At 41.4% G+C, this 20,896-nt stretch overlaps 1 protein-coding gene across 1 annotated transcript in view; it reads left to right on the top strand.

The window, feature by feature from the left end:
* Nucleotides 1–17,124, top strand: part of ATP6V1G3 (ATPase H+ transporting V1 subunit G3) — a 35,647-nt gene extending 18,523 nt beyond the window's left edge. The window contains exons 2-3 of the mRNA XM_020784622.3: nt 9,674–9,774; nt 13,805–17,124. Coding sequence (XP_020640281.2) covers nt 9,674–9,774; nt 13,805–13,978 — 275 coding nt within the window. The 3' untranslated portion in view covers nt 13,979–17,124. The remainder of the gene's footprint in view (nt 1–9,673; nt 9,775–13,804) is intronic.
* Nucleotides 17,125–20,896: the final 3,772 nt, after the last annotated feature.

A 20,896-nucleotide genomic window follows, 5' to 3' on the forward strand; every position in this document is an offset into this window, starting at 1 on the left:
TTCTACAAAGTGGCTTTTTAAAGGCTCTGGTGGCTGAGATAGAGAATTGACCTGGAAACTTTCTGGTCACACTTGAAGCCATCAACACCACACTCTGTTTTCCTAATAACAGCTTTGTCCTGCCCACTCTCCAGGCTGCCCATGACAATGCAAGGCTACATTTGCACAACCTGCCAATGTCAACCACAGGGTTTCCATGTGAAGGGAGTGGGCTGTGCAACCTGGGCTTGCTCAGCTCTAGATATGAGACGGAAGCATCTTGTTGAAACTCTGTACTAAGCTGTGCACCTGTTCTGAGGAGAAGCGTGAAAGAGGTTAGTAAGAACTATAGAACACTTGTGAGGAAACTCTTCAATTCTCTGAGCAGTCTGGCTTGGTGTCAGAAGTCCCATAATACAATTAATAAATAGATCAGATAGTTTTTCCACAATAATAAGCAACATCAAGAGCATTTGGGGCAGCTAACATCAAGTCTTCCCTAGTACATGGTTACTCCGAGCCATAGGAGGTGCTGAGGTGCAATGCTTAATTGTGCCTGGTCAACTTAATGAGTTTCCTTTGTAATGAGGTTTCTGGAGGTTTGCTACCATTTTGTAATACTGGGTCTTATATGTAGATGTACAGGTTGTACCTAGGTGAGTGTTCATATTTTTAAAAAACTCCAGCAAATATCCCACAATTCACTCCTCTACCAGTTTCTAGAGTGGTACTCCCTTCAGACTTCTGCAAATCCTCAGTCATCAATTTTCCTTAGTCTGAATTTTTGTCCTTTGTCCTTTTTACACAAGGATCTAGATTGCCACCATCTATGGGACAGTGTGGACACTTGATATCCTCAGAGGATCCAGGGGCCCATTTTCAACCCCAGAACTCGCCATGGGCTGCACCAGGCCTAGAAATGCAAATAAAATAAAATAAAATAAATCACAACAAATCAAAACCAACGTCAGAAGTGCCACTCCTTTTTTTAGTGGGACAGAATTGGGTTTTTTGTTGTTGTTTTTTTAAGGTGGGTATTCGGGGAGTTTAGGAGGTGAGGGTTGCAAATGTGATCTTGGGGGGCCACATAGAGCAAGTGGGCCACACTTTGCTTATCTCAGTTGAAAATGAAGTTTACCTAGCAGGTCAGAGGGTGTAGCCAGACATGACCTCAGGCATGTTTCCGGATGCAGTTAAGTTGATAGTTTATAAACAAGGCCTTGGCCAAGCTGGAAGATGATGGAACAGCATGGACAAACTGCAAACCTAGCTACTTCAGCTGTTCTGTGTACACAGGGTATCCTGATAAAGAAGCTGTGAGCACGTCATTTGCCTCAAGACAAAGGCGTGCTTTACTTTCTGGAAAGCAGAGAAACGGTGCAATGTACTTTTTCTGCTGACTTGCTCTCCACCAATACAGAACTGGATTTTAATGATGGAGTGGAGGCGGAGGCCAATCAGAATGCAAGAACATTAGGGAAGTCAGTGGAATGAAAAGCAGTTGCTCCTTGGCAGAGTGGCTCATTCACACTCTTATTTTCCACCTCACTTTTCTTACGTAGTAGTTACCTTTTGTGGATATTGACTGTTCTAGGGCCTTTGGTCCTTAGTTTATCCTTTGCCTTCACTTTGAAAGAAGTTTCAGTTTTTGCAATGGATTAGGTTACTTCTTTTGGGAGATTCTAGAGTCCCCTGATCAGAATTCTCCCTTGTGATTTTTACACCAAGCTAGTTTTTTAGTCTGTGGGCTGTTCTGAGTCAACGTTGATTTCCCAAAGTTCCATTACAGTACTTTCTTCTTTTATTTTTATTTGCCAATAAGAGATGGAGGGAAGGAGGTCAGGCTCAGATTTTATTACTTTATTTTACATTTTCTCTTATAAATGTCCATTCTAAATTTGCTTGGACCCATTTCTCTCCATTTTCTCTAAATCGTCAGGAATCTGTTCGCTGGAATAGGCAGGCGTATGTTTTTCCTTCTCAGCCTTTAGTCCAAACACTGCTTAATGGCTCGGAATATAGTAACCCTTAACAGTGAGGAAATTCAAGGAAGGCACAGAGGTGAAGGAACTTATTGAGCCGTTTCACTCCACTTCTCGGCATGCAACTTGCAGTTGTGCCTTTTAAGAAGTGAAGCTCATCCATTCTTTTCGCACACAGTAGCACTGCTTCCATTCCCCACCCACCCATGCACCCACACTTCCTTACTTCAAACTCTGGTAGTTTTGCAGGGTGGTTTGGACACTGGAAAGAGTACCTCGATTCCTTCTGCATTCAAAAATCTATCCAAATGCCTTTGTACAAAATGCTGGTAAGGCTGCACCTGGAGTATTGTGTACAGTTCTGGTTGCCTCACCTCAAAAAAGGCATAGTGGAACTGGAAAATTTGCAGAAGAGAGTGACTAAAATCATGATTGGGCTGGGGCACCTCCCTTAGGAGGAAAGGCTACAGCGTTTGGGGCTCTTTAGTCTAGAGAAAAGGTGCCTGAGGGGGGACATGATTGAGATGTATAAAACGATGCAGGGGATGGATAAAGTGGATAGAGGGAAGCTCTTTTCTTTCTCATGCAATACTAGAACCAGGGGACATCCACTCCAATTGAGTGTTGGGAGAGTGAAAACAGACAAAAGAAAATATTTCTTTACCCAGTGTGTTGTTAGTCTGTGGAACTCCTTGCCACAGGATGTGGTGATGGCATCTGTCCTAAATGCTTTTAAAAGGGGATTGGAGAGATTCCTGGAGGAAAATTCCATCGCAGGTTACAAGCCAGGATGGGGATGTATAATCTCCAGGCTTAAAAGGAAGCTACCTCAAAATGCCAGATGCAGGGGAGGGGGATCAGGAGACAGGTAAATAGTTGTCTCGTGTGCTCCCAAAGGCATCTGCTGGGGCCACTATGAAATACAGGAAGCTGGAAAAGATGGTCCCTTGGCCTGATCCAGCAGGGCTCTTCTTATGTTCTTACATTCTTATGTATTTAGATAAAAAGAGGGAGAAAGGAAAAATCAGGAAAAAAAGAGGATATCAGGCAAAACATAACAAAAATGAAAAATAAAGAAGATATAAATGTTGTAGCACCTTAAAACCCAACTGCTGTATTTTAATGTGAGCTTTCGTGGACAAGCCCACTTCCTCAGATAACTGGATAAATTCTAGAAAAAGAGTAAATACAAAACCTACAGGTTACTTAATTGAAAAGCTTGCAAAATACTTGGATCTTCCCAAAGAAGGTACCACTTAGGAACATAATAAAGTATATCTAACCTAGCCCTTTACTTATTCTTGTCCATGCTGTCTCCTGAATGAGGTCTACTTTCATGTAAGCAGGCCATTTCCTAGAAAGTGAAAATGGAGTTATCCCTAATGGTCAGGATGATCCAATTCTCTCCATGTCTTCCTGTTGCAATCATCTTTATAGAGAACAAAAGCCTTAAATTACAGACCCTCAAGTACCGAGTCACTCAGGCCAAATGGATTACCTTTTTAATGGGGCTTAATCCTTTGGAAACTGATAAAAAACCTAGACAGCATCATAAAAGCAGAGACGTCACCTTGCGGACAAAGGTCTGCATAGTCAAAACTATGGTTTTTCCAGTAGTGATGTACCATAAAGAAGGCTGACTGCCGAAGAATTGATGCTTTTGAATTGTGGTGCTGGAGGAGACTCTTGAGAGTCCCCTGGACTGCAAGGAGAACAAACCTACCCATTCCGAAGGAAATCAACCCTGAGTGCTCACTGGAAGGACAGATCCTGAAACTGAGGCTCCAATACTTTGGCCATCTCATGAGAAGAGAAGACTCCCTGGAAAAGCCCCTGATGTTATGAAAGTGTGAAGGCAAGAGGAGAAGGGGACGACAGAGGATGAGGTGGTTGGACAGTGTCTGCAAAGCAACCAACATGAATGTGACTCAGCTCCAGGAGGCAGTGGAAGACAGGAGGGCCCGGTGTGCTCTGGTCCATGGGGTCACAAAGAGCTGGACACATTTAACTGACTAAACAACAACAAATCCTTTGGTAACAATTGCTGTTGCCTCTGGGCGGGAAGGAATTCACAGAGAACCAGATATCCACCATGTACTGTATATTAAAGTCTTCTTTGAACCGTCTCTAAAGAAACAACCAGGCAAACTAGGAAACAGTTGCCCTTTTGGCCACTGAAGTGACTGAGGCAATTCAGATGTTTATCTGTGTTTGGTCTTCCGACTAGCACATTTATTTCCTGTAGCCCATTTTCAGTTCTTTTATCTCATTTATCTCTTCACAGTTCTTAACAAAGACAGAATATGTTGCGTCTTTGTCAGGATCACCAAGATAATCTGTAGCAGTCCGATTATCTGGATCAGTTTGGCAGACAATCAGTACTATCTTATACAATCAAGAAGCACATAGCTAGAGGGGGGACCCCGAGTGTCTGAGAAATCCACACTCAAGTTGATTGATTTTGCCCCAAAAGTGACTCCATATTATAGAATATTCTAATTTCCCTTCCTGACTGTGAGCCCTTGCTGGCTATGTGTCTCTCTCTCTTTTTTCTTTTTAACATGGCACTGCCCTGGTTCAGTACACATATTCTTAAAGGAGTTATCATGCTGCTGAACCTAAAGCAAGGCATAAAAGGCTATAAACCAATGAAAACATTTTTGTAACTTCAGACTGTTATAGAAAACTGCCATATATTGAATTGGCTCATTAGTCCCCCCAGTCTTTACTGTCAAGTCTTTTTTTTAATATTTTTTTTAAGAAAGGGTAACAGGAAGGAAAAAGGGATTGAGGTTAAAGGGAAGAGGAGAAACAATGACATACTAATATCCATTCTATACATATTGCCATATCAACATTCCAAATTGCTCTTTTTGCTATTTTCTGCCTTCCAGATTTAAGTTCTCATTCTAATGCATGTTCTTCAAGCGATGTCTAATGACTCAAACTATTTGTACTAGTCTTTGCTATCAAGTCTGATTGATAGCAGCTGTTTGGGTTTCAGACAAGTGTATTTTCCAATGTGGGATATCAGAGGATTAACCTGGGATATTCTGCATGCAAACAATATTCTTTTCCAATGAGATGACAGAAGTCTCAGGGTAAAGCTTTATGGTATAGTGATCTGATGTCATATAGAAGGGCTGTCCTTGGTGCTGAGTTACCCTTGTCAATGGCTAACTCTTGGGAGTGGAACAATAAATACAGCATTGTAGGAAGTAAGCACATGCATCATGTGACTGGAGCAGTCAGCACACATCATTTGGGGATAAGATGCTTCACTTCTTCTATGAATCATTCTCCTGCTTCTTTTCTGACCCCTAGACCAAATTTTCTGACAACATTTGGTCCTGCTTTGTTTCCTACTTTAGCATTCTAGTCACCTATGATTACAAGTGTGTGATCAATTGCCTCCTGGATGCCTTCATAAAAACTTTCAATTTCATCTTCTTTAGCAACTGTAGTCAGAGCATAGACGTGAATTATGTTTATGTTGATGGGTTTTCTCAGAAGTCAGACTAATATTATTCGGTCAGACTTTGCATTATAGCCCCTAACTGTCTATGCCATATCTTGCCTTTCTTCTGAGTTTGTCATTTCCAGAGTAAAACACATTATAGTTATCTGACTGAAAATGTCCCATTCCAGTTCATTTTAGTTCGCTGATGCCAGCATTCAATTTGCTTTGCCGTTTGTAGCTTGTCTTAATTCATACTTCTTGTAATAATTATTTGAATTATATGTATTGTGTATCATCAAACTTTCTGTTCACCTCTATGCATATCAATCACTACACATCCTAGTTGCTTAATCTAGTTGTGTCATGAGTGACTGTCTGTCTCATCACAGGTTTTTCTAAGGATGAAAAGTTCAGCAGTGATTTACTAATGCCACTTTCTGTGCACTACTAACACAAATTATCTTGAATATCACCACCAATCTCTCTGAAAAATTTTCTGCCAGCGTCATCTTCAGCTAGTGCTGGTGTCCAGTAGCTGCCACTCCATTACAATTTTAACTATCCATTCTTTTCCACTGATATTGCCATTACCCTTGAAGAGGATGGATGCATCTTAGTCTAGTGTCTCAGCTGTGAACCTGCTGCTTTGGGCGGCCCTCCTAGGAGTCCATTGCTCTCAGCTTCTCTGACACGCTTGGATGTTAAAGTGTTGGTCCAAGAAGTGGGAAGCAGAATAAAAGTTTAATAAATGCAGAAGTTTTGTTTTAAGGCTTCAGTCTCAAGTAGGTTTACAAATCCAAATAAATGAATATATGGCAGGTGGAAATCTTGGCACATAGGTGGAAATTTGGACCCAGCTGGGGCCAGGACTTTGTTTTTAGAACTCTCTAATGATTAGCTGAAGATCGTTGCTTTTCTGTCTTTTACCAGATCTTGATTTTTTTTTTTTTACCTTAACTTTCATGTCCACAATGTATTACTGTTGGAAATTTGCTTTGAAGTTTACACCCACCTTTGCATTTTAGCAAAGGTTGGGAAGAAAGAAGGCGGATGGAACCCCATAAAATGGAAATCTTGCAACTCAGTTAGTGGCTGAGCTGCATCTTTGTAGTCCCTTGGAAATCTGCCAGCATTAAATAGAATCCAGTTGGTGTGGACTGAAGGGTTCCTGGCAGCAAATCAATATGGCAAATCTTGCAGAATAATGTCTTTTCTCATCAACGACAACTGAAATCTGTTCTCTGGCTGTTGCTGTTGCACAGGGGGAGGGATTGGGGGGAGGAGATGTATTTGATTTAAAGGTGAAAGTGGAACAGAGGGTCTTTCACGGTTGCACGGAGGAATGCATTGCAACAATGCCCAGTGCCGTTCAGCAAGGGAGCCTGGAAACATTTGGTCACTGATGTGAGAACTAGTAAATAAGATGGTCAGAGTATAATCCAATCGCCTTGTAAAATCAATAGGAGTTTTCTTCCTATAACCAGCAGAGAGGAAGTGGTGGAAAGGGACAGGTTGTGTGGCAAAGGTAGCAGTTGTACTTGTTATGTTTAAGGATATTGTAAAAAAAAATAAGTGAACTTCTTAAATACACAGAGAGAGGCGTGGATGCACACACATTTAAAACTTCAACCCAGCTACCCCCTTGTCCTGAAATAAAGATGAGGAAGAGGGTTTTTTGTTTGACCTGATATAACAAAGACCTGGGAATGTTTTTTTAAAAAAACCAACTACCTAAACTCTTCATTGTTGTAGATCTAGACTGTCCTAGGTAAGTGGAAACACCATGAGAAGGAATTTTTAAGTGCTGTGAGGATCTGCATCCTCAGACAAGAGCAAGATTGGAGTGGCTTTGGTGGTGGGTGGGGGCAAGGCCTCCTCCTTTGCACAAACGGAGCCTGTGAAAAATTAGGTCATTCCTGATACAGGAGTAAAGCACAAACCACAACAAGCACAAAGCCACAACTGTCATCATTTTGTACAATTGGCATTATGTGACTTAAAGCACTATGTGCACAATTTTGCTTAATTCACACATACAAAATTGTTCTTCTTCTGTTCTTATGCTGAGAGCATTGCAAAATATCTTACGTTGTCACCAGGGTGAGAAGAACAATGTTGCAGTTGCTCGTCCTCATGGGACAGAGGAGACAAGTGAGAGTTTACATCCCTGCACATGCTTAAATGTTCTGAAAATGAATGTGTAATAATAGCTTGGGCATAGCATATAACATCTTCATAGATCAAGACACAGCACATCTATAAAGTATGGGATCTGTGAGCAAAGACTAACATGATATTTGCAGTTGACCTCAGACATGACACACTAAACCCTGCCAATTTCTGGACATGGTCTACTAGGCCTCATCCTAGTTAGCCAGAGATCCGTCCTGCTCCTGTTCATCATGATCCATTAGAGTTTGCTCTTGTCGTGTTTCTGGATGACCCAGATTTTGCCACAGCTCTGCATGGGAGGCTAGACTTTTTTTCAGAATTAAAATTCGGCAAGCTCGGGTGTCTGCAGATGTTCCCAATCACACAAGGCATTTTACACAAGCTAGTGGTGAGTCAAAAGATCTTACTACTTAGCTCTGTTTCCCCAATACACCATGCAGATTCTAAACACCCAATACACAAAATGCCCTAAGAACCTGAAAGGAAATAGTTTATTTCTTATTGCTGTACAAGCAGTGGAGATAACTGGTAGGTAAGGTTGCCATGCCTGCAGTCTCAAGGAACTGTTATGCTGCCACAAGTCTGCAGATGGGGAGAGAAATCTCAAGGTGAGGTGTGATGGAAGAAGAGAAAGCCTGATTTGTGTTTGTGAGGAGGTTTTACAGCCTGAGAGTCCATCTCTGTTCCTTTTTTTTTTTTTTGTAGAGTTTGGATTTCCAGTAACATTTATTTTGCTACATAGTAAAAGTACAGAGGGGCGTGGTGGCGCTGCGGGCTAAACCACAGAAGCCTGTGCTGCAGGGTCAGAAGACCAAGCAGTCGTAAGATCGAATCCACATGACAGAGTGAGCGCCCGTTGCTTGTCCCAGCTCCTGCCAACCTAGCGGTTCGAAAGCATGCAAATGCAAGTAGATCAATAGGGACCACCTCGGTGGGAAGGTAACAGCGTTCCGTGTCTAAGTCGCACTGGCCATGTGACCACGGAAGATTGTCTTCGGACAAAAACGCTGGCTCTATGGCTTGGAAACGGGGATGAGTACCGCCCCCTAGAGTCGAACACGACTGGACAAAAATTGTCAAAGGGAACCTTTAACCTTTACCTTTACCTAAAAGTACAGAGACTCACAGAAGAGAAAAAGTACAAGTTCTCCAGATAGTCCACTCCTTTCTCATTAACAGACATTTCAAGTCTCAATAACTCACTCTGAGACACTTGTAGAAGCAAGAATAAAAGCATTTTATTATTTACCCTTGTGAACAGCAACAGCAAACAAGCAACACTCGCATCAGAACACAGAAAAAGAAAACAGAGCAGAGAGGTGGAGCTCTCCTTGAAATCAGACGTGAGGGAAAAAATGATTGGTTAGTGCTGGATAGATTGACAGTCACCCCAGCCTAGAAAGGTTCCCCGCACTCAAATCACAGGCAGCATGCGAGGTTGTAAAAACTCCAATATTTCTAGCTGGCACCAAGCTCCTAAAAATAGACTCCCCCTTCCCAGCTCTTAGTTGCTATATCACCTGTCTAGTAGGATTTTACGTGGGTTCCCCTTCAGCCCACTGCTACAGTCAAGTGACTCAGAAGGCATTCTGCCACAGCTCCCCAACTTTTGATGCTCCACCTTCCAAAATATCCAAAGGGCCTGTCTCCAGCCTCAGGTTTGGGCCCTAAATTGTCATAGAATGGGATGCTACTGGCTTGGCAACTCTACTTGTAAGGGAGACCTGTGGTGTTCATTCCACCAATCGGTTGGATACAGAGACCACAGAATGGGTAGTAGCTTAAAGGGAGCTGTCTTGGAAGAGAGTCTCGACACAGGCCTGCAGCAGAGCCCTAGGGAAGAGAAAAGGGAAGTCTGGAGGCTGTGCTGTGTGTGTGTGTGTGTGTGTGTGTGAGAGAGAGAGAGAGAGGGGATCATTCATTCACTGTGACTGAATACAATACAAGTGACAGTCTCTGCCACCGGTGAGTGCACTCTGAGTATATATACTCGTGAAATAAATTCTATATGTCACTAATATTAACTTGCATCCTATTGCCAATTTAAATGGTGCGTCTGTTTTTGTTTTTGTTTTTCCAGGAAAGGGGAAAAGACTGAAACAAGCCAAGGAAGAAGCCATGGCGGAGATAGACCATTACAGGCTCCAGCGGGAAAAAGATTTCAGAAACAAGCAGTCCCATGTAAGTACAAATAGAGAAGACTGGATAAACTGACATTGCCCAGTCATGTACTCTCTAGATGTTGTTTTGACTAGAACTTCCCTCATCACTGAACATAAGTCACTCTTTCAGTGACATCTAAAATCTTTGGAAGGAACCATGTTTTGAGAAGGATGGGAAGTGCTTGAAGTGAGAATGAGTTATGTGTAGAGATTGCGGTATTTGTATCATATACAACTATGAATACCCCCCCAGAGGTGGACATAACAAGGGGCTGGACTGTCCATTCACCCTCCGCTGCTGCCATGGGCTCCGTGCTCCCTTCCAATCACTCCAGAGCTCATGGTGAACTAGCCATTCGTCAGCCTGGCAGGGAGGCTCATCCTCCCTCCTTCTGCCGGGAGTGGCTAGTTGACCACAAGCTCCCGAGAGACTGGAAGGGAGCATGGAGCCCACAGCAGTGGATGGGTGAGTGAATGGTCCGGCCCTTCATTATATCCACCTGTGTGTTTCTATTTGTATACCAATGTGAATACCCCCATCTCTAGTTATGTGTGTCTCCATACTTTACAGACAATATGGTTCCGAACCTTGGGTCCCCAGATGTTCTTGAACTAAAATTCCCAGACACTTTCACCCTAGCTGTGATGGTCAGGATTTCTGGAAGTTCTAGTCCAAGAACACCTAGGGACCCAAGGCTGGGAACCACTGCTTTAAGAGGAGGTATCCTATATGCACTGCAAACTGTTGGCAAATAAGTGACATGTGCAGTGCCACAAGCACTAAGTATTTGGTTGCATTTGCAAGGACCAAAGCAGTTTGACTGATGTCCAAAGCCTAATTTGATCTGACCAAATGAGGAGAAGAGAGCAGAGGAGTGGCGAGTAGATTCATGAACAGAACACTGGACCGTATGGGTCCACACAGAAGGTCAGTGTTTTATGCGCACTGATGATATCAACATAGATAATACCTGGGAAGCAAAGCTGATCCTAAATCTGCTTTCATGCCTGATAGTCACAGCTGGATCATGGAAATGTTTCTCTGCAAAACGAAGACACAAAAGAGGAATGGAAATGATTCGGAGTGCTGCTGCACACACATATTTAGCAGCAATCAGTTGCTATCTCTAGCATTTTATTTAGATTTCCCCATAGTGAAAACAGAATTTACATTTCAGTGGAGCTGTGCCTAAAGGAAGCAGTGAACTGAAGGAAAGGAGTCACTGCTTTGGAATGCATGCATCTGTTTATAACATCGCCTCACTAGAATGTTCAGCTCACCTAGAAGATATGTGATTAAATGGTAGATTTAAGTTCTTTCCATCACAATCTGTCAAGTACTTAGGCAGATTAAAACAGATAATCACGAGACATCCCCCCCCCAACATCTTCTTTATGCTTGTTGCTCAGGCAAATAAGGTTTAGTATAGGGTGTGATTGGGAGATAATGTCATCACAGACACACATACACCCTGTCCCATATTGTATGACAGCAACACCACAAACCACCATAATATAAATAATGTAAGGTGTCATTCTGAGTGCCTAGTCTACTTATCCTCATCCGGAGAGGTCATCTGGGCATGTGTAAAGTCCCTCAACCAGCCTCTCATCCAAGCATTTGCCCAACCCACACATGCTTCTCTCCCAGACATTTGTTGCATCTTGTGCCTTTGGAGAAAGCCTGGGGCTCAACAGTCATAATGCCCAGAGCTTCAATATTTCAAATCAGAGCAGAGGCTTCATCTTCTCAGTGCGAGTTTCAAACAAAGTCTCCAAGCCATTTCAGAGGTTTTGAAGAGGAAACGTGATCAACTCGCGCTTCCTCTTCTCCATGCTTCTATGTCTGATCTGAAGATTAGGACATATGTGTGTGCTGTTCACACGCCAGGGAAGTACGCATATCCCCACATTGGATGAGACTGACAGGTAACTTTCAGAATCTGTTTCTCTCTTGGCAGGAAAGAAGCAAACTATTGTGCTGTACACAATTAGCATTTCTTTCTACACCCACTTTGGTATATCATGACTAAATTGACTGTGTTGCAAATATACGAGTCCTCTAACAACATTGCTCTTTTGGTTTCTTTTGTGCACATCCAACACATTATGGGTAGTTGCAAACATAAAGGTCTACATATTGGTATACTGGCTAGCCATTATCCACGGCCGGTACCAATTCCTGTCCTGTTACAAGTCAGCTTGTGAATATGGAGAATTTGGTCTCTCACCTCATGCCAGATTTTTCAGGAGAAAAGCTATCAGTCGGTTGGCACCTGGTGTTGTAGAAGGGAAAAACAATGGGAGATATCCATTTTGTTTTTTTCCTTCTTTAGCATGTCATGTGACATTACAAGCCTCAGATGAGGTACCTTTTCCTCCCTCTTGCAAGCTTATTCCATGTACATACACTTCAGGGGAAGGGAATCTCTCACTTTATGTGGAGAAAACGGACATTACCTGTTTGCTGTTTTGATTTTAAACAGTGTAGACCAATCTCTCCCTTCAACCATCTAGCAATCCAGAGAAGAGGACATGTATGTTGCATCTGATGCACAGAGAAAGGGTCCCTCCCCTCAGAATTCTCTGACATTTGAGGAGAATTCAGACAAAGAGGGGCTACCTGTAGTTGGGACAGTCTGCCTCATGGGCTTGTATGAGCTCACCTTGGACATGTCCATTTTTTGGACTACGCCTTCCAGAATTCTCCAATAAGTAGTCATGTTCCTTGGGAGAGTATGAGAGTTGTCCAAAACATTGACTTTTGCAAATACTGATTATGAGAACAACACATACACCTGCTTGACCTCTTTAGAGGAAAGAGTGGGACAATAAAAGTATTATGTAAACATTATTATAAACAATTAAGTGGACTATCTGCTAGATATGTAGGCTGAAGGTATGTAGTTTGCTATATAAACAAATCCTTGTGTTTGTATAAACATGGTGTCTGTCATGTATCAATATTGTTATGGTAAGCAATGGAAATGTCAGTACAAATACTCTGAATAACAGGATTTTTTCCAGGTGGCTTTAGTTGTACTTTCATCTTCACTATACAATATAGGGATTTGCTGAACTTTACATGTTGTAACCTGAAGGAGTGCCCCCCTGCAAAGGGACTCTTGAGAATCTTTTTCAGTTTGCATTTTTAAAAGATAACTTCCTTGATTTGCACTTCCTAGACTGATAATATAGACTGCAATCCTTTCATATTTTTTTTTGAAATTTTCTGAATTTTGCAATACAGTGCAAAAAAGTAAGCACTACAATATGGACTTTAGATTAAAACATACACAAAAATATATTTGTATATTCAAAAGTGTACTAAAATGCAGATATTTGAAAAAATGGGATAGAATAATTTAAACCACTGGTTCTTAACCTTGGGTTACTCAGGAGTTTTGGACTGCAACTCCCAGAAGCCTTCACCACCAGCTGTCCTGACTAGGGTTTCTGGGAGTTGCAGATCAAAAGCATCCGAGTAACAAAGGTTAAGAACCACTGATTTAAATCATCAGTGTCTACTCTGGTGTAACAGCTCAGTTTGCTGGGTCAGCAGCATCCAATTCTGTGTTGTTTCAGTGTAAAAGAATGAAACCAGAGGGCAGATCCTTGAGATGCTGGGGGGGGGGGGATGGGGAGTTCTTCACATAAATGGTGTGTGTGTGTGTGTTTGTGAAAGTAGACACTCCATGTTGAGTTTAAAGACCAATGTGTGAATTCTGCCAACTGCAGACCTAGTGCCTGTAATAAAAAAGACAAGAGTGCTTCAATGCCTATCTAAATCTCATGACCTGAAGCCAGAAGAACGAGCCACAAAATCTAGGATAGTCAAGGTGGCAGTATCCCAGTCCCTGAAATTTCAGATCTATAGCCCAGGACCTGAGGAATGGACTCTGAATCCCGTCCCAGAGCCAGATCCTGAGGCCTGGGAACTCTAATAGCATCCCTGACATCGGAGAAGGTATTAAACACTGACAGAGGTGCTGTAAGCATTTGTGTATGTTTTTGTTTAGCTTACTGTATGGCTTGTTTTGCTTTTGCAGATAATGGGCTCCCAAGGTAACCTATCAACAAAAGTCGATGAGGAAACCACAGAAAAAATCCGGACCCTCACCAGTAACTTCCACAAGAACATGGAGACTGTCCTGGGACATCTCTTGGACAAAGTGTACGACCTCAATCCTGAAATCCACCAAAATTATGTGTATAGCATTTAAATCCATGCACAGCAATGGTTCAGAAGGAGCCATGCGAGCCCTCCTTATTAGGCAAAGTGAGGGAGCCTGGTTCAGATGAAGTACAGGGACACGGTTTTAGAGCAGCATATTGTCAATTATTATATTTTTACTACCAGCAAGGATTGGGCAGGAGCCATTTGGCTCTTCTGCCTCTGACACTGTCATGAGCTGTCTTTGAGCAGAAGGCATTATTTTCCTGAATTTCTTGTTTTCTCTGTTCTGCTACATATGTGATATAATCCCCTAGCCAAAAGCACGTTGGTGCACATAAGATTTGTGATGTGACCAGTTCCTATAAGGTTCTGTACAACCATTTGGCAACATGGATCCCCACCACCGCCCTATTTCTTTCTTCTGTGGCAGATAATGTGTCGCTGAAACATGGGCAACAGCAGGATATGGAATTATTTGACACCAGCAGCTTTTTAGTGGGTGTCTTTTACTTCTTTGCTTATGTTCCTTCCTCCTAAAAAAGTGTTCTGTTCATGTGACTTGGCCTATTGTAGGAAATCTGCTTGTCACAATATGCGGAGTGTTTAAAATAACCAAGTATATAATAAATATTATAGCTATATTATTAGACTTAGAATTAACAACTTTGTCTTTAGCATGGTACATATGGAGAGGTAACAATCATTCAAACCAGAGAGCTTTAGTTGTGAGTAGTTTGACAATACTGAAAAGGAAGTCTCTTAGGACCCAACAATGGTAGTCTTTGAACACTGGTCTTAGGTTCCCAGTTAAAGGCAAGAAAGGCCTATGTTTAGGATATGTTTGGAAACTAATCTAGAGGAAACCTATTTACATTTAATGGAAACTAATTGACACTGACTCTCCCTCACAGTTTATGTCAGATTGGGCACAGATGAATTTGAATCAAAACCTGGTGACTACACAGTGTAAATCTCGATGTGAGGAAGTCCATTGTGGAACTGCCTTTTTTTTGTTCAGCCAGCCGGTAGCGGTGGTTTGTTACAATTAGTTTGATACTGCTTTTCCCCATTTTTGTAAGTGCCTGATCCAATGTGAAGAGGCCCTCACAAAGATATCAATTCTCCTCAGCCGAACACCTCTAGTCTCCAAACAGTTTCCTTAGGAAGAAGTTTCAGCTCAGTGCTAGTACACACTATCACTGGTTCACTTAAGAATAATTAACATCTGTGTGCCATCAAGTGAATTCTGATTAATGGCAACTATTTCCAAAAAATTTTAGGTAAAGAATGCATAGAAATGGTTTATCATTCCCTTCTTCTGTGCAGTTAGCCCACAGCTGCATAGGCTGACTCTTCTCCCTGGAGACACAATGGGGAATCAAACTCTGAACCTCTAGCTCTGATGCCCAAACCACTGAACTATCCAGCCAGCCTAGTTCACTTAGGAGTACTAAATAAAAGAGAGATGGAAGTTGCCATTTAGCACCTTGTTAACCCCTTAAAGCAGCTTCTAGTGTTGGAGCTCCATACAAACTTAATTCTCTGCCTCTGCTATATGACTCCTGCAGATTGTCTACCAAATGGCTACAGCAGTTCATCTGGGGAAACGCCACCTGATAAACTGCAAATACGCAGTGAATCAAACCATATTTTCATCACTGTGTAGTGGTACCCTTTGACTTCTTTTAGATACAGCTTAAACTACTATGGCCTAAATCCATTTGCTAGTTCCAACTAGACTTGTTGTTGCCGTTGTTTAGTCGTTAAGTCATGTCCGATTCTTCGTGACCCCATGGACCAGAGCATGCCAGGCCCTCCTGTCTTCTATTGCCTCCTGGAGTTGGGCCAAATTCATGTTGGTTGCTTCGATGACACTGTCCAACCATCTCATCCTCTGTCGTCCCCTTCTCCTCTTGCCTTCACACTTCCCCAACATCAGGGTCTTTTCCAGGGAGTCTTCTCTTCTCATCAGATGGCCAAAGTATTGAAACCTACTTTTTATTTATTCAATGGGATTTACATAAGTTTTGATTAACAATTCTATTTGGAGTATCAGTTGGAGTTAAGTCTATGAAAATGCCTGAAAATTAATTAAACCAGAAATGAGAACATTATCTATATGAAGCAGGGGAGAAGAACTTGAGCTGGTTTCCATTTTGTTAAGAAAGTACCAAATCTATATTGTGTCAATTATGTATCCTGTTACAATTTGTTACATGTTTTGGAATATCATAGTACAATTTTCCTGAATAAACAAAAACATGCATTTGGGGGAGAAGGAACATAAAAATGTAATACATCATTTGTGTACATCCTTGTTTGGGGTGGGGGAGACCTTCTAGAATTGCATTAAATGGAAAAAAGTTTGCAAAATAAGCATGATTTGAATTTGTCCAACCAAAAACTGTTATAGAAATAGGACATAACAGACTCAAGATAGAAGAACATGAAAAAGAGTAACTGAATTTGACCCCCCCAAAAAAGAGTTACATCACTCTTATTGTGTTAATATGGTCTAATTAAGATCATAATTGTAATTAGCCAAAATGATTGAAGACATCCTGAAACTGCTAAATCCAAATGTTTACCAGCTTAGGGATGCTGGAAATTACTTAGGACTAGCTTTATCCTGATCTAACTTTATGCCAGCATTGTGGCAGTGTCCCTGGGCTGGAGGAGGTTTGACTGGACATGACTCCTCCCTTAATCCACCCCTCCTCCACTCCTTTTACTTTTCTTCTGAAAGATTTTAGACAGTAAATATTGTCTAAGATGGAGCCTTCCAGTCCAGCCTTTCTCTGAGTACAGTTCCCACCAGATCTAGCTACTGTGGCAACCATCCACATCACTCATGCCTTTCATATTCATGAGCTAATTAACCTATGAGAGGTCTGGAGAGGTGGAGTCAGCAGCAATATGAGGCTTGGCGGAAGAAGGAGGAGTCAGATAGGGCTGGTTAGTCAGAGAGAGGGGGCTGATTAGTCAGAGAGATAGAGATTGGGATGAGATACTGAGAGAGATAGAGCTGGTTAGAAAAATAGGCAAAGAAGGTGGTAATGATATTGCAAGAGAAAAGAAGTATGTACTGAGAGAACTATCAATGAATTGCTTATGCATAATGTGTATCTGAGAAACTTCTGTTGTTATTCAATCTGCTTCACTTCAATAAATAAGTTCTGGTTCTGTTCACAAGACAAGTATTCTGACAAACGTAATTTATATCATGGATTGAGGTAATCCACTGGTGGCAGTGAGAAGAAAATGTGACATGAGCCTTTGTGAGGAAAAGACAAGCAGGGACCATGAGGGTAAACATCACAGCTACCATGATTATTGGTGGGATGATGAGATTACTGTGGATTAGAGATGGGGATGAATCTAAAAACGGATCAGCTTTTTTGATGAAAATATCCGATTTGTGAAACATTCGTTGATCCGTATTCATCAAATTTTAAGTCCCGATGAATACGGATCGACAAATATTTTTATTCGTCCTTCATAATAAAATGCAAGCAAACTAACAAAAATACACCATTCTGCCTCCCGGCCGCTGATCATGTGATCAGCAGGCTGATAGGCAGCCACCCACACCCACAGCCTGTCCCCACCCCCTTCCTCTCCGCACCTTACCATAATTTTTTAATAAATCCCCCACAAATTGTTATTCATCACTTCATGGGGGCAACTTCGTGCTTTGTGAGCCATCAACTTTTGACAACTCACGAAGCGGGACAACTCGCTAAAATGGTGAGTTGCCCCCATCTCTACTGTGGATTCCAACAACATTTGGAGAGAACAGTTTCTTCACCCCTCTATCTCAGTCTACATCTTGAGATGCAAAAAGCAGATTCTGTCTTTTTACTATTTGTATTGTATTCACCACAATCTTATTGCAATTGCATTGCACACTAGTTACACCAGAAGTTGTGTAATTTGTGTGCATGGTAGTTCCAGCTCTCTTTCACTAGGTATGTCCCATTTTGTTACTGTTGAAGTTGAGAGTTTTTGAACTCCAAATCCCAGAATTCTTTGTTCTGGAAGTTCCACCTGCCAGACCCACACCTAAATTGTGCTCACCTGGAGGAAAGCTGGGCTGGAAGGCTTCATGGCTTAGGATATCCTAGTTACCCTAGGTCTGCTCTACTTTCCTGTTCAGACTTCCTGTTGCTGGGAGTCTCTATCTTAGACAATAACTATTTAGTTCCTTTTGTTAAAATAAAAGCAAACAATTACTAACTAAATTTGTCTGTAATGATTACTAATTCCTTTACTGGAGCTTGGAACTATAACTGTAAATAACTATTTGTTTTTTTAAAAATACCCAAGCTTTGCTGTTTAGCTGGACATTCTGTTTAGTTATCATTTTATGTAGACATTATAATTATTTCTTACCTTTCTTCTGGTGAACTCAAAATAACACACGTAACTCCTTTCTTCACTGTGTCTTCACAATTCTGGGACGATTATCAGGAAGAGAGTGAGTGACTGGTCTGCATTCGCCCAGTGAGTTTCATGGCTCAGTGGGGACATCGCCCTGAATCTTCCCTCTCCCAGTTTAGCGCTATAAACACAACCACCACCAAGAGGGCAGAATACAAGGAAGCAAGTAGTGAGGATGTTTTCCTTCAGTGTGGGTAGGATGTGCTCTCTCTTTCAAAGAAGACCTCCTATCAGTCTTAATTAAAACTAGAGTCAGACTTTAAAAATGCATTTATCATGTTTTTAGAAGAGTACTCTCAAGTGGTGAAATACATCTTTTTTTAATGGTACATGGTTTTCCTTACTTCTGTACATTGCATTTAACATGCTTTGCTATGTGATTGGCCATTGGAAGGAAAACATGGAGTTAATTGCAAGTTTGACTGGTGAGACACATAATTCTGAGGAAAAGCTGAAATAAAATAGCTTATTCCATGGATGTCTATGGCAGGATGTTTGTCCCTTCCCCATGGAATCCAGTATTTATTATTTAATGCATAGAGACAAATGCACATTGTTGTAGTAGTCACGCTACATGTGTCAAGTATGCTAACATACTCCTATCCCCCCACCTTGTTTTTGCAAATTAATATCAATGGCAGGAAATCAGTGTTCCACTGAACAACTAGTTTGACGCTTCATTCTAGCCAGTTGTTTAATCTGTGGAGGACTGTAGTGATCTTGTAATCAGTGGAGAGATGAAAACTGCTCAAACCTGTTAGGCTGCTTTACAGTAATCAGAAAAATCAAGGAGTAAGCAAGCATGCTTCTGCGTATCACAAAGAGTTGTATAGGCTTTGTTTCATTAAACAAAAGAGATAAAGTACACTCTTGTTTGTAAATAGATGGCCATGAAAACAAATGTAGGTGGATACTATCCGAACAGATCCATCTGTTCTGTTCTCAAGGAGTCTCACAATTCCGCTTGACATTCTTGTTCCATCCCACTTCTGCACTGGGCCGTGGGGGTTCTTCGGCCCATAAGATTTTATGCATATTTTCTACACATTTTTACAAGTGTGTGCTTGCGTTTTTTAGACATTTTCACATTGATTAAAGTGTATTGGTGGACATTTTTGAACTACACACATTTTATATCACACCTTTCCCCCCCAAAAAATGTATACATTGTTTCATGTGCACTTTCCAACTCCAAAGTATTTGATGAACTTCACAGGTACAGAGATTTCTGAGGCAAGGTGTGATGCATTCCGCTGCAGGTCAGGTATTTTCAGAAGTGAAAATCCAGTTAATTTATCTTCCATACCATTCTGATACTCCATACTATCATGTGGTATTTTCCTATCTTCTGAAATTGTTTATATTGCATTGCTCCTCACCGTAAGAAAATAAACAGCACTTCAAATTATCGTGTTGTGAGAGACATTATCATTTCATTGTGAATATGCGATTGCCAGTGAGCCTAATGAATGTCTCCTGGAGCGAGGGACAAATTAAAAGACAAAAATCAAAAGACTACAAACAAACAAACACAGAGAGAGAGAGAGAGAGAGAGAGAGAGAGAGAGATTGGAATAAAACTGACCAACATCACTGGTCACAGCAGCCAATGGCTCCTGGTGCTAGCATGGAAGACATGATCTGGGGACCATGCACCTCAACTGGTGAGTGGTCACAACCCTGGTAACAGACCTGTAGCCTGTCCCAGCCAAGAACAGAAAGTGTGCAACAGCTCCTGAACAGAGCATGCATGTGACCATCCCACCTATGGCCCCATGCAAGGGCATCTCCTGGAGGGGGTCCACCTACCTGCACACACACAATATCTCCTAGATTCACCCTCACGGTTCAATTTGCATCTAACCAAAGTGGAAAGTTGTATTTACCAAAATAAACTCATAACTCCAATTATATCAAATTGAACCTATTAACCTGTAACATAACATTCCCAGGGAGGGGGGGGGGATGAGAGAATCTTAAACACAGACTAGCCTTTCTTTCAGAACATTTAAGCTTTTCAGGCAGTCAATCATAGTCAATCATCTTCAAGCCTTAGTCTGTGGTTTTTGGGTCAAACATTTTGGCCAGTGCTGTACTATGTACAGACCCACAGAATCAGTTGGAAATGTAAATGCCTTAGAGTTTTCAGTCTGCTCTTGTTGGGACATGCAATAGGATACAGGCCATATAATTTTGTGAAAGCTCTACTCTGTAGTTTGGGCCAAATATACCTATTTAATTGAGCCTTGCTTTCCTCACTGTTTGGGCAAAGTTTGTTTACAAAATGGGGGCAAAGTCTCTTTTAAAGCATTCTTTGGTAGCTTTCACCACATTTACTATTTTATGTTTTGCAAACCCATTTGGTCAAATTTTACATCTAATGCAGTAGTACTTCAGGGTACATGCCAAGTATATATATAAATGTATATATGTAAAATATGAGAGAGAATAATTATTTATATCAATAGTTTTTGTTTCTAGTTTTGCTTACTAATTTCACCTTTTTTAAAAAAGTGTTTCTTTCT

The sequence above is a fragment of the Pogona vitticeps genome, chromosome 4 (assembly GCF_051106095.1).
Source record: "Pogona vitticeps strain Pit_001003342236 chromosome 4, PviZW2.1, whole genome shotgun sequence".
Taxonomy (NCBI): Eukaryota; Metazoa; Chordata; class Lepidosauria; order Squamata; family Agamidae; genus Pogona; species Pogona vitticeps.